The sequence below is a fragment of the Megalops cyprinoides genome, chromosome 3, assembly GCF_013368585.1.
Source record: "Megalops cyprinoides isolate fMegCyp1 chromosome 3, fMegCyp1.pri, whole genome shotgun sequence".
NCBI classification, from domain to species: domain Eukaryota; kingdom Metazoa; phylum Chordata; class Actinopteri; order Elopiformes; family Megalopidae; genus Megalops; species Megalops cyprinoides.
This window is the reverse complement of record NC_050585.1, coordinates 32,280,747-32,296,143: the sequence shown is the minus strand read 5'-3', so window position 1 is coordinate 32,296,143 and position 15,397 is coordinate 32,280,747. Positions and strand designations below refer to the sequence as shown.

The 15,397-nt window shown below is 38.6% G+C and overlaps 1 protein-coding gene across 1 annotated transcript; it reads left to right on the top strand.

Moving 5' to 3' along the window:
• The first annotated feature begins 709 nt into the window (after window positions 1-709).
• Window positions 710-1,834, top strand: LOC118774464 (P2Y purinoceptor 4-like). The gene has a single exon (XM_036523806.1). The coding sequence runs from the start codon at window positions 710-712 to the stop codon at window positions 1,832-1,834; it is 1,125 nt and encodes a 374-aa protein (XP_036379699.1).
• Window positions 1,835-15,397: the final 13,563 nt, after the last annotated feature.

Below are 15,397 nucleotides of genomic sequence, written 5' to 3'. Positions count from 1 at the left end.
ATGACATACCATGTAACAAAACTGCAACATGTAAGAATTACACGTAAAATAATTCATCATTATTACCTTCATATGACAGAGGCTGAGTGTTAACCTCCAGTATCCCCCATTCATAATCATTGCATTTAGTGTGCTTTATGCTGTCTTAGCCCATTTCATTCCAGGCATCTCTTTATTACACTGACCGCAATGAACAAGCAGAGGTGAAATTTTTGTGTGCGCTTCCAGGAAGGTGGCTTACCACTGTTGTTTTCTCAATGAACAGAAGTTTACTCATGTAGGAGACTCACTGTTGGGGCAGTGCATTCAGAGGTAACCATATCTGTGGGCTGTGCTGCATTCCTTGTGCTCGCTCGCTATCTGTCATGGGACCAAAATGTGGCAAGATGCTTTACTGTATGCAGCCAGTGCTGTTGGCATTACATGTGGAACATGTCTCACATAAATGAGCTGTCTGAGATTTTTTGTCATATTTTTCTTTATTGAAGTTCCTTGTTCTCTCAGATTACTTTTTGCTGAAGTTCAGCAGCTCTACAACAGGCAGAATTCTTTTGTGGTAAATGATATAAGAGTCCTGTATATTTTTTCGAAAGTCCTGGTCAATTGTCTTATTTTGTCTGCCTAGCGTGCCATGCACCATTAACATTTTTCATTTGCTTTTCTTTTTGCATAAATATCAAATCGAAGAGCTCCTGCTTCAAGATAGAAAATGACTTATTCATTGTCCTTCACTGACTGCCAGAAAGACAACGTGTCAGTGCTGTTCACCACCCAGGCACCAGAGGGAGCTGGAGACTCAAATGAAAGCTGCCGCTTTGATGAGGAGTTTAAGTACATCTTGCTGCCAGTGTCATACACCCTGGTCTGTGTTCTGGGGCTGGTGCTCAACTCAATGGCGCTGTGGATGTTTGTGTCCAAAATGCGGCCCTGGAAATCCAGCACCGTATTTATGTTCCATCTGGCTGTGTCAGACACTCTCTACGTGCTCTCTCTTCCCACCCTCATCTACTACTATGCCAACCGCAGCCACTGGCCGTTTGGGGTGGTGCTCTGCAAATTGGTGCGCTTCCTTTTCTACGCCAACCTGTACTCCAGCATCCTCTTCCTCACCTGCATTAGCGTGCACCGTTACCTGGGCATCTGCCACCCTATCCGTTCCCTGTCCGTGGTGAAGCCGTGCCACGCCCAGCTGGTGTGCGGTCTGGTGTGGGCTACTGTCACCATCTGCCTGGTGCCCAACCTCGTATTTGTCACCACCAGCCAGCGGGACAGCGACACGCTCTGCCACGACACCACGAGGCCCGAGGACTTCGAGCAGTACGTCAACTACGGCTCGGCCGTCATGACCCTGCTATTCGGCATCCCCTTCCTGATCATCGTTGTGTGTTACTGCCTGATGGCGCGGGCGCTATGCCGACCCACTCGCGGGCTCTCCCCCGGCTGGCACCAGGCAACCTCCCGCAGGAAGTCAATCACACTGATCGCCATGGTGCTGTTGGTCTTCGCCATGTGCTTCGTGCCTTTTCATGTAACACGCACCCTCTACTATGCGTACCGTGTGCTGGACGCCGACTGCGCTGTGCTCAACACCGTTAACTTCACCTACAAGATCACAAGGCCGCTGGCAAGTGTCAACAGCTGCATCGACCCCGTCCTGTACTTCCTGGCTGGCGATCACTACCGCTCCAAGCTGATCCGAGCCCTCACCAGGCAGGCGCAGAGCACCGCCCGCTCCACCGCTGCCTCAGCACAGCCGCAACCCTCCATCAACCACAGCATCGCGCTCATCTACAAGCACATGGACCTTAAGACCCACGACGAGCTGAAAAGCTAAAGTCACGTGATGATTGCTGTCATGCTCTGCACTGGTAGCAGGTAATGGCTGAAACACTAAACCCGCTGTCTCCACCACTCAGGAGGTCTGGTATGTAGTGGAGGGCAAAGGTCAGCATCCTCCTTCTCTAATGGCTGGTTTTGCTTAGGGCAGGAGGCAAAGGGACTGACCCAGATTTGTGGCTAGAAGTGCAGTACCTGAAAGGGTGACTACAAAGCAAGCAATATGAGGGACAAATTTTTTTTAAATAAATACATTGATATATGTATTATAGTTTAGCAAATGGTGCCGGTCACTGGTTCTTTCAGTTGAGTTTCTGTTGAAAGTGGATGCTGGCTTTCTTTTTGTTATTCTCGGGCTTAATAAGTGTAAACAAAAGATATTAATCAGCTGCCCTGCCATCTAAAGTGAGGGGTGAAACTGAACCGCTGGTATGTTGATATGTAATCACTGGCTTCCAGAACTCTGTCGTGAATATAGCTACACTTGGCAGTTTCACTTGTTACTGCTTAGTTTGGGTGCCCCTTCTGCCATGAACTTGTACCTTTACTGTGGACAATCCCAGCTGTTGTTCTTCTGCATAGGAGCTGCACAGCTATGTGCATTTGCAGCAGGGGTCAGAGATATCCAAATACTTTGCATCCCTGTCACTCTACTATCCACCTCCAATACTAACAGTAATAATAATAATAATAATAATAATAATAATAATATAGTTTGTTGTTATTATTATCATTATACACTTCAATATATATTTCAAAGCACTTTACAGAAAAGAAGGACATTCATATGTATGTAGTAAAATAAAGAAACTAATATTTCAACTTTGCTAGGACCTTGCAAAAGTAGAAGTGTATAAAGAAAATTGTAAGAATTCAGGTGTAAGATGCTGTCATCAAGGGTGAATAAATGGTTTATGACGATGAGAATGATTTGGACAGAGTCCAGATGTTTTTGCTGCTTTTTTTGATTGTAACATTCACATTACTGAATGGCTTGGTCTGCTGTGATTACTATATTGCGCTGTGACATCTGCATTGGTACTCCTGGAATGTCCAGTGCAGTGACACAGAATGTGCACAGGGAAAAAACACAGCCACATGTAAGCTGGAGTCATGTTACTCTCCAGCCCCCTCCCTTACCCAAGCAATTGAGGAATTCTCCCCTAAAAACCTTTGGTAGTGAAATTGCAAAAATCTGTCCTGAATGTTAGTAATACTGAAATCCTAAATGGCTAATACTGCAATTTCACGAAAACATTAAAGCGAAAAATACCTAAAGCTACTGCATTTCTTACTCTCTAACTGTTTCCCTATGTGTCATTTTTGTGAGGCTGTTCTCTGAGTCCTCCTGTGGTTGGTTGCATTGTAAAGGTTACTGATACTGGCCTCTATTGCATAACCGGTTGGACATGGAGGGGGTAGATGTCCTGCATAGTTGAGAACAATAAGAGAGATAGAGAGAGAGAGATAAGACACGGTCTGAACTTGACTAATTCAGATTCTGCTCTACATCCTGCAGTCACATGCAAGTGACGGCCATTACACAAAAATCACAGTTTTTTCCTTTAAGCTTTTTTCTTTCTCTGACATTAGAGATGTGCTGAAAAATAGGACAATGATCACCTGAGACCCAAACAGCTCACAGTGGCATTTAATAAGACATTTGTAAACAGTTTAAGAAGTGCAACCTGAAAATAAATAAAGAAAAGAAAGCAAATCATCTGGGCTGAAGGGGTTTGGCCAGCTGTGCATCAGGGAAAAGGGGCCTAAGGAAACTGGGACAACATGATAAAGAAGCAGAAGCAGGAAGAGGATTTATCCCTTGTGAATGCCTCACACCCTTTCTCTGCATAGAAAAACAAAACTGTTTCCACTTGTATCCTATTAAATCACAACGCTTCAATAAATCTAGGTATGAAATACCTAAAATTGGCAACAACTTAAGATCAACTTTCAGAACAGGTGAATTTCAGTGACATTGCAGTGAACAATAAGTACTTACCATTTTTTAATTGACTTGCTCTGTTCACTGAGTGGGAATGTCAGTTAACACATTGTGTAAGCTTTCCAATTCTGGTTTCCTAGTCATTTTTAATGACTGAATTGTTGACTGAATTGAATTTTTATGAATGATTGTTCCACCATGAGTTCTGACTGAATTTACCATTAAAGAAAGCTTATTTATTCTCATCATAATCTTTAAAATAAATATTTTTTATTTCGTTATTTTTTATTTCATTTTTTATTTTTTATTTCATTGTCCTCCTTTGTGCATAGAAGTATGACAGCCTAGCATCCCGAGTAGATTACCACAGGTAACTTGATTTCTCAATATTCACAACTCACAGCTTATGCTATATGCACATGTTGAGTTCAAATTGTTCTTCACTATTTCAGATGTGCAAAAACTTTGTTTCAGGTTATTCAAATTTAAACTGAAGTGAATGAAATACTCAAATAATCAATTATTACAACAAACACTAAATGGAACACTAAGAGTTTCATTTTCATTCATTTCAGTTCTTAATAGTGCTTAATTAGTTCTTAATAATAACTTCCATCTGGAAAATTCCACATAAATTACAGAGGATGCTGGAGTACAGGTTGACTGAGGTGATGGAGTGAACAATTAGACCATATGTGTACTGAACACAAGTTCATATCCAATACTGCTCTCTTCAGAAGTGTGGCACTGAGGTAGAACTCTGTCCTCAGGTGGCCATTGGCAGAATTGCATTTACACACTGAATGACACACCTGAGAGAGGGAAGAGCTAAGAGAGCAAACACAATAACAGTGAGAAAATGTCACCAAAAACATAAATGCACAAATATATCTAATTGAACATAGCTCAGAATAAATAATTAGGCATTCTTAACCAATGAAAAAATATCACTTAAAAAAATGAAACATAGGTACATGCCACGAGTGTTTAAATGATTATAGATTAAAGGGGCCACGATATTGTTAATTAATGGGTCTTTGGACAAAATAGTGAAAGAAGGCCTTTTGAGTGTATTCACTAATACAAACTAGATAAATTCACACCGTAAAACAACAAACACTGCCCCTCTGTAAGTGGTCTGCTACAGTTCGCCTGGGTTTTCTTTTTATAAGACTGTCGACAGAGCAAAACTCTTGACACAGGCCCAAAGTGAGCTGTAAAATTCTCACCTTTTAATACATTTCCCACAAAAAAGCACATACATACAAAAAGCTCCTAATCACCAGCTCATTTCTTTAAATATCACTGATTTCCAAGAGACACCATTTCAAATGCTAATTGATACTCTGGCAAAACACTTACAATAATTATCACATTGTGTGGTACGAGTTAATGATTATTCTCAGAGATGGAAATCTCCATGTGAGAATTCACAACATAATGAACATTAGGTAACATAATTGATAATTACTACGTCACAACAACTGCATTAGTTTGTAACATCATGTAGAGCTCTACCAAAGTCACTGGGCATGGTCGTAGCTGTGGGTGTGGTTATCATCAATATATTCAAGATGTACCATGAAACAAAATCAGCACAATAATTGACCATATCCTACAGTACACCAAGCCTTGTCAATGTCATCATCTTGCAAAACCCATTTTAAAGAGGTCAGCTGTTGCCTCTATTATCCCTAAGAACTGGTAAGCAGCCGGGATCAATTCCATTACAATTCAGTCTATTCAGGAAATGAATTCAGTTCATTAATTGAACATGATGATTGATTTTCAATTCATGAATTAAATTTCAGTTTGAAATGGCATAGACTCCTCAACACTGCTGTAAAATGTGTTCAGTATTGTGCATATATGAAGTATAATTGCTGAAAATAACTTTTTTTTTTTACAATTGCTTTGATTCATTTTTTCACAACACAGTTTCAGTGTCTAAAACTCTGAACACAAAATGTTTTGCTTGTCAGGAATGTAGCAGCTGCTTCCTGGGTTGGCCACCAGATGACCACATAACTTCCTGTGTTCTCTATGCCTCATTTACTTAATGTCTTTCACTTGTTTTGATTAGTTATTGTTTACACCTGTGTTTTTTGTTATTTAGCCCTGTCCTGCCCCTGTTCATGTCTCTGCTCAGTCTTAGTTGACATACTGTATCTTTGTGTGCTCACTAAGCCTGTTTGTGGTTTGTGAGTATTCAGTAAACTTAAGTCAGTTTAAGTCATGTCTGCATTTGGGTTCACGATGCTCCTTGTTACATAGCTGCTCATTTTGGTATCAGATACTTTATAGCATACAAAATGAAAACAACTGAGAAAAGAGATTAGGTAGATACAGCAAATGTTTATCATAAAGTCAATCTAAATATCTCTAAATATTTAAAATTGTGCATTTTCTTGAAACATCATTCACTTCCTAAGAGCAGTCACACCTAAAAATGACACATTTAAATTGCCCTAAGACTCTCAAACATGCATATCAAAAAGTTAAATACTTCAAAATGGCATAATTTGTCATCCAGTGAAAAGTTTATTATATTAGCAAAAGGTGCACTAAATACTATGTGCAAAAAGGTTTTTTTTTTTAGATTTTTTTAAACCTTAGTCCTTGCCAGGTCATTTTCTTTGTTTCACAATAGTTGCACTCTTTTTCTCCCAGCTGACTTCAGTGAAGAAAACCCTAATGTTTTTTTTCCTCACTTTTGAAAATATTAATTAATTTACTTTTTCTGTTGCAAACAAATGCTTTGATCTCGATTTCTCTAACATTAACTTGGGTGATTGAGTTGTATCACTTGTTTTGTAATATGTGCTCTTTGCCTTGTCTGTGAAGACAACTATTTAAAGACTTCATGGTTTGCCAGACTTCATGTTTTGTTGTTTCTTGATTTGATTTTGATGCAGTTGCTCTGAACCACAGTTTCATTAACATTGATTTAGCATTTTTGGGAAAAAAAAATGTAAGTAATTGCAGGAGAAGCACACGGAGGAAATTTTGGAAAATATCGAATACTTCATGTCTGAAATATGTTCAGGATTAAAAACAAAAAAATGTTCTCTTTTGTCGTCTGAAGGTTTACCAAGGTGCACAGTCATACTGCTTGGTCCCTGCTCTTTTCCAACTGAAACTATGTTATTGTGCAGCTGTATTGCTTGACCACTGTTATTCACTCATTGCAGGTATCTACATTTTTACACATTACATTTTAAAGTGATTTCTTTAAAAATCATGATCTGTTGCCCTGCAGGAATTGCATTTTACCAGTAGGTGGCCCCATTGCTTTCTATGTTGGAACTGCCACTCGGAAAGATTGCCCCATTAGCTGAGGTAATGATGAAATGATCCAAAAATTGAACACACATTTTATTTGATTCTGTGTTTACTAAAGAGCTCCGTCTGATCATTTCTCCCTCTGCATGGCCTCGCCCCTATGCGCATCTATCCGATGTCCATGTACCGATATCTATGCCTCTAAATCCTTTTACAATATATTACACATTACGGTAGTGTGGATCTTTGACACAAGTCTTTGCGTATTGTAAAAACATGCTTTTTAAATATGTAATATACTCCCCATTAAAATTAGCCTTAGAGACAGAGTGAAATATTCAAATGGAACTAAAGAGAAAGTTGAGAAAGTTTTAAATTTGGAATTCGACAATTATGATTCCATTGTAAATTAATAAAATGTGGAGGACAATTGGGAAGACAAGGATTGTACCATGATGTACAATGAATATTATGTCTGAGTAGTCCAGGGAAATTCACTCCTGCCATTAATTGTATTTATTGTCAGGTGGATAATAATCTGAAAAGGAAATCATTGAGGCAGTGACACCTGATTAGTGTGATTCTGGCTGGCTGCAAGTTGAACGTTTTCTTAAAATCATTTAATTATTTAATTTTATATAATAAGTAATTCAGAGGAAAGGGAAGGGTGCATGGTTAATACACTGGTGAGAATGGCCATTTATTCACAGTTAGGTATTTGATAAAAATGGGTACACTGAACTAAATGGAAATATCTCCTAAAATGATTCACCCAATGTGATACCTTGAAGACTGACACTTTCTTAAGTATCTTTCCTCGTTGAAACAAAATCTTAAAATACTGGTTGTAAAATAATTTCAATGTCATTCTCTTTAATCAATGTGTACTTTCCCGCTCAACAGAAATTAGTTTTACCATGGAATATGAGCGAAAATGCCAAGACTGAGCTTATGCAATGAAAAATAAAGCTTTTCCAAAGTAGTTCTTTTGTGTCTTTAATTTTCTTGAATTGGTATCCTAGAATGAAAGTAACGTTCAGAGAAGTTTGTTATTACCCATATGTATGTCAGTATGTCTGTGATTGGTTTGTGAATGGATTGTTCCTCCATTCAAATTGTAGCCCATTTTCCCTCCCCTTCAATGGGAGGCATTTTGGCATCCTTAAAAGGGGATTAAAGGAACTACATTAAGGGTGGCCAAGATGACACATTTGCAGCTAGAGTTTGAGTCTCAATGTGCATGCCATAGTAATAATTCCATAATTAAACTTAAACCTTATTCATTTATTATAGTAAAAAATACCTTGATCCATCCATTCATGCATTCATTTGGATGTGAAATCTATTTTATTTTGCACTCAACATGACAGACAGGTGATGGAATGGCTATTTTGTCAAAATACAATGTAATTTTGCTAATTTTATGCTTCTGGATTTTTATCTAAATAGTAATAACATTTCATGTATTGACCAACCAGTAGTAATTACAGCATCACTCCAGTTTGTAATGGATGTTTTTTCCCCTCCACAGTCACTTCAGAGGTCACAGGCTAGCCAAACATATGCTATATCAGTGCAATTCATCATTTTAAAACACATATGCCCCCATGTCAATCACTGTGTGCTGTAGTAAAGAAAGCATGTGAAGTTTAAAGTGTAGTCATCATTGAAGTCAAGACAGGACTGGGGCCTAGCTTCTTAAAACAAGGCTTACTCTCCTCTTCTATCTCCTCCTCTTACTGTTAGGGTGCACCGCTCACTCTTACCAAACTCCTTTGACAGGGCATCTCTAATTGAATCTTGATTAACGGCCATGGTGAGTGGCATATGACATCAATTATATTTTTAATTCTCTCTAAGTGCAGTGCAGCAGCAGAGGTCAAAGGAGTTAAAGGTTTACCCACTACTAAACAAAAGCTGAAGTAGGTAGAAGTCAATGTTCTGAAAAGCTTCAAACCTTTTGATCTGCGGAAAAAACAGGTGCAGTAAAGTAATTCACACACCATTATTAGCTCTGGCACTGGAATAAACAAAACATTTAGATCCAGAATCAAAATACATAGACACATGCAACATGAAAGAGACCACACTTTATGTAATTTATCTATGCCAAGATATTACAGCCTGAAACCAGAACTCGGCCAGCATTAGCAATAATCTGGTATCAATGTGGGTGGGGTTATTGCCAAAATGTTTCATATCAGAAAATATTTAACTTTGAACTACTTTCATACTGTACCCTGGATCCTGCAAGATTAAAACTTCTGAGGACCATTTCAATCCTACTCCAGGATGATCTTTGGACCTTATCAATGAAATAACATTCCAATAATCATTTCAGGAGGATACAGTATGTCCAATCTGAGAGATAAAACAATTAGCCAAGTAAGTGCAACCCCTTAAATTTAAACACCTACAAATGACTCCAATAGGGTGGTCACAGGCCGTAGCTGGTTAAGAATGGTGCTTTATGATCATGCTGCTGTGTCATACAAGGTGGTATAAAAAGTTACATAGCTAGTTTTGGAGATGTCACATGTGTGTATGTATGTCACATAGTAGACTCTTTGGCATTTAAACTCAGGCAGAGAGCAGCAGATGCAGAGATCAAAACTGCACAAAAGATGCATGAGGACTTTGAGCACCTTCAAGGCAGACCCAGCTCCAATCTTGAAAAGAGGACACAACATGTTTTCCGAAGGACACCCCTATTCAATTCAGTGTGTTTATGATGCTATACCCATCAAATAGCTACTTTGAAGCCTTGTGACCTTTTGTGAAGAACTCCCCTTTGTCACAAGAAATTGAAATAACCTTTCAAGCTGAAGGAAAGTTTTTATTGAACTGTGTGTCCCTACTTTTTATTAACCACATATGGCAGAGTGGGGCTGGGTGGACTGATTGTAAACAGCACTCCTCTTCAGATCCCTCCAGTGTTATCCAGAGAAAGAGACAGCTGAAAGGAGGAAAAGGGAACATAACGGAGAGATAGGAAGGAAAGGCAGATGTTTTATCAAGAAAGGAAAGTTTATACCTTTTCAGCAAGAAGTTCTAAAAGGTCTTCTTACACCCAGAGGTTTTGGGCTGGCTACACCCATGATGGTGTACACTGTGTATTAGAAACTTTTTGAAGGTCTTGGTACTATGATTTTCTGAAGGGCCTTCATGTCTGAAATGGGAATGTATCAACATTCTATGCATTTTCTTCTCTTCTGGCTATAAATGAGTTGAACCAACCCCCCCCCATCTCTCTGTTCTCACTCCTCTTACACTGTACCCCCCCAGCAGCTTGTATCCTAGCCATGTGACAAGCCTTTCAATTCTCAAGGACATGAGTGTTGAGCAGGTGAAAGGAAAAGCTTGGCTGAATGTACAGGGTCACAGTCTAGCACACAACCCACAACAATGTGCGAAAATAATTAACTGTCGGTCACAGATTCCTGCCATTGGACACAGATTCTCCAGTCACATTTGTCTGCTGAAGGCAGGGCAGACGAGATCTACACAGTCTCAGTAACCTGTGCTCTGCTGTACAAAGTGTTTTGGTGAAGACAGAATGAGAATCCTGCATATTATACTTTTGTCATGTTTTTCTTGTCGTGGGAAAACAAGCTGAAACAGTTATGAGGTGAATGGTCTCATGGCTGGCCTATTTAATGCCCCTCCCCACCCAAACAAAACGACTCCCACAGAGCTGTGAATTCACCTGCTTCTTCATCACTGAACTCTCAATCACAGAGGTAACTGTTGGCTCTCCCAACCCAAATCAATCCCCATATACTTGTACATGCACACATAAATATAACTTCATGCACACTCACAGGGTACATACAATAAAATAACACTTATAAAAGCGACTTCAATTGTGCGGCTGCAACACTCCGAGTCTCCGAAGTCTTCCCATTGGCACCATGAATTCGTACAGTTGACAATTCCTTATATATAATGTCTAAGAAAGAGCACGCCTGATGGTGCCATGGGAGAAAGTAGGGTGGCTCCCATCTTCTCTTTTGCCACAGTGATACAAGCTAACCATAGTCTCTTCTGCTGCAGCAATAAATCAAGAGTGGAACCATCATTAAGTAACAATAATAATGGGGAACAACAGGTTGTTTCATCCACTATTTAGTATTAATAAAGAATATTAAAGAAGGGCAGATATTTCCAAAAATCAGACACTTCAGGTTAACAACCTTTGCATCCCTCTTGAAATAACAGGGTATCTGTATGCTATGTATATGACACCAGCTAGCTTACCAAAAACATTTGTTGTGATAGGAACAAAATTGTCTACCAACACAATTTTCTTTTGTACATGTAATGCTCTCTAGTGCCAGCTAAGCTTGCAATTGAGTTGTACAGATTAGTCTACATATTGTCAAGGAACACTACATTGCTGAAGTTATTTATCTGTCAAACTTGTTGGTTCCTACATCAAACTCACTGTTAAGTAGTAGAGTCTAAATTAATTTAGAATGAAATGAATTAAATGAAATTAATTTCTTAATAATTAAAAATAAACAGGATTTCCTACTTTCGTGAATACAATTCATTATTAATTTTACAACTAGACAATGTATGCTCAAGTGTATGTACATATCTATCAATAACCATGACTTGTTTGTGTTACTGGCATGTGGCTAATCATTTGGCACATGGGAACGCAGATCAAGGGAAAGCAAGCACCTACCCCGACGGGCAACCTCGGAGGCAAGGCTGTTGATTTGGTAACTTTCTGATATAGAGAGGCATTGATGACACAATGATAACTATCACCTGGAGTGATATACACTACACCATGCATGACACTCTGATGTGGAACTACAGATTATTTTTGGTATGTTATTATTATGAAAAAACTATGGGTACATCAATCGACAAATACCAATAAAGGAATCAACAAAAACCTAGTTTATAAGTAAAGATATCATCCACAAACTTTTCCGCTGAGTCCTCGACATTTCAAGATTAGGTAAAAGTCATCATTAATGTCTTCATGGCCTATTCATATGGTTTCTCTGCACTCTTGTTCAGTAAAAAAAAAAAAAAAACAGAAATGAAGGATTTCAAGGACACGTGGATTAGAATTTAATCAGAGAGGCTGAGAGCGAAGTGGAAGAGTGACACAAAGAGGAGAGAAGTCCATTATTCTGTTGAAAAGGAAACCGATGGCTTTCACAGTCGCCATGGGAACGGGCCTTTCTCTTGCAGTCGAACCTGTGATAAGGTACTTCACAGGACTAACCGCAATTGTAGGGAGGTAAAAAGGAAAATATTGCTTTTCAATGCTAATAAATGTTAGGTATTGATTGGCAGGGAGATGAATATGGAACCACAACCTAAATGTTTCACCTGTTTCTTTCCGACTGGCTGAAAGAGTGCAGGATTTGATGTAAATTACTTCTGTGGGTGTTCCAAGGTTTGCTCCCAGTGTGCCAGTGAGGAGCTCAGAAATCCCATTGGTCGAAGAGACTGCCCTAACATGCACTTTCTAATGCTGCTCACCTGACAAAAAAAGGAAAAAGTTATTCTCTTAAAATTTATGGGAATAACATCATAGCTTCTGTGACAGACTGAAAATTTCAACTGTGTTATGGCTATGCAACAAAAGAATTATTCTGACAAAGAGTAATGAAATGATTAGACACTAAATAAGGTGTAGTAATGATCTGGTACATTTCTAAAACTTTGCTCTGTAATAGTATATTGCATTTGTATTTTTTTGTGAAAACATGTCTCATTAAATTTCTAGTAGCATATTCAGCTACTACTGCTTCCTAACAAACCAATTCTCTTAATACAATGTTTTTATTTTTTTGTCTATTATGGTACCTGGGTATCTGTTTAGAAAATCAATTTCTCTATGAATGCTTTAAGAATATTATTACTTGTTCTCACATAACCACTGTTTTATGATCCCAGTTTCCAGATTTCTGGCCCCTGTAACTTTACAGTATTTCCTTATTTGTTGAAAACAAAGAGGAATGACTTGAGAAGTCATGTAGAAGGAAAAGTGTTGAGACAGTGTAACATAGTGGTAAGGAACAGGCTGCTTGTAAATGCGGGTTCAGTTCCCCACTGGGGCACTGCTGCTTAGGCAAGGTACTTAACTCTGAATTGCCTCAGTAAAGATATCCAGCTGTATAAATGGATATTATGTAAAAATTGTGACCTGTGTAAGTTGCTCTGGATAAGAGCATCTGCTAAATAACATAAAAGTAAAAGCAATGAGAATTTGTCAGACCTGATTCTGAAAAGTTGTGCCAGTCAATGATCAAATAAAAGGACTCTCAGCCACTCTCAGAAAAAATGTGTAAAATATATGATGAGCATGTGATTCATAAAAGTTCTTTAATTTGAGTGTGTGATCACTGTACTGAGATCTTTTTGATTCATCAACTTAATGACAGCTAGTTTTGGTAGATATGCAGCACATGTTTTGAAACGCTATTAGACTTTTGGTTTAGGAAATGGCTTTCAATATGAGTGTTTTAAGGATATTATTTTTTATATTTTGTGATGTAAGAAACTAAATGTATTATCCAGAGGGCACTGCATGATCATTACTGCTCCTGCACCACCTCTATTCCCAAATGTGGATGAAATTATATGTAAAAAATGTTTAACAGATGAATATATTTGAAAATTCATTGACATTGATACATATGCTTCACACTTATGCTTCCATACAAACAACCCCTATAGCCAGCGTTGACATGTAAAGTATTGACGTTATTAGGGTAGGTGAAAACGTGCTACCACCTTTTCACCACTGACCTACAGTCAGTACATGCCACCATCATTTCATTTTGCATGGCTACTCACGTGCATGCTGGTTAAATAAAAAAAAGTTCAAAGTTTATTGTCATATGCACAGTAAAGAAACAAGTTCCCTGTACAATGAAATTCTTCCTTTGCCTTCCACTTATGAATGCCGTTAAGAGTAAGAGGTACAATTAGGTAAGAAAACACAAGAATTTAAGAAAGAGAATATATAAAAAAGGTCTGAGAGTGTAAGAAAAATAAATAAAGGATATATATGTGCAAAAAATATATACATTAAATGTGCAGATAGCAATTTGTCTGTTTGATCTTAGATAGCTAGTCAGCAATTTCCCAGGTGCGAGACTGAGTGATAGTTATCTGGATACACAACTGTTGACAAACTTCTGTCACAAACTGCTCAATCAGGAGAACAACGGCAGGAAGAATGCACCTAGCTATCTTAAACAACATGATGCAAACCCATTTCCGCACAAGTAGTTTGAATTTCCAAAAACTCACCTGCCTCTTGCATTTATTTGATCTATTATTTGATGTACCCCCCACCCCAAGTAAAAATCAGTGTGGACATTAATATTAACATTACACATGAAATAAGTAAAGCTACATATTAGCATTGTTTCTGAAAATTATGCATTGCCAAGGTTGGGGCAGGATTTGTATGTCACATGGCATCAGACTGGCTCTGTGAGTGTTCTTTTTGCATTCATTGTAAATGCAATGCACTCATAATGCATTACCATTTTTCCCACAGCCAGAATTCTAGAAGCACTCGGCAGTGTTCCTAATGTCAGCTCTCCATTTTCAAAGAGATATCAATTAGCTTGTTATTTTTAGTATCCTTAGATGTGGTTCATGATAACTAGATGATATAGTAAAGGAGTATGACAGATGGGCTACATACTTCTTAGTGCTACTGATATGCGATTGGAGGGATTTCAGCTGGATGTGTAGTCTGATAGGACTACACATCTGTTAAGGTCACTGATAAGTTTCCTGGGACAACATAAAGATGGTATGGTGTTTGATTCAATCTGTGTCCCTAAAAACCCTATAGTTAATTACATCATATATAATGCAGTGCTTTAATGATTAAATGATTTTCAAAATCCATTGAGCCGGAAAACGATTCATTCCCATAAAACAGAATAAAACTGAAAGAAATTACACTGCAGAATATGAAACTTCCTAGTTACCGATTCCCTTCGACCTTGTATAAGTTCTGGCAAACAATATTTGAATTTGTATGTGATTTTGCACCCTTCAGCCGACGCTTATGCCCTGGTGGCTTAAGGTAAATGGAGACAGCCTTCAGGTCGCCTGTCATGGCCATCTTCAATGAAGTCCATACAGTTACAACACCAATGAGGACGTTGTCGTTAGTAAATGGAGGAGGTGGGTAAGTCAACAGGATGACATAGTGCTCTCACTATATGCAATGGCAAGGTTACCGAAGGCAACGCCGTTTCTTGGCTATTGCGTACTGGCTCCCGTACCACAAAAAACTCTGCTAGACAGATAGCTTGTGACAATGATTTTCTGCGTAGACTG

What these genes read in the sequence shown, in the direction of transcription:
- LOC118774464 (XM_036523806.1), top strand. Translation starts at nt 710, where the DNA reads ATGACTTATTCATTGTCCTTCACTGACTGCCAGAAAGACAACGTGTCA.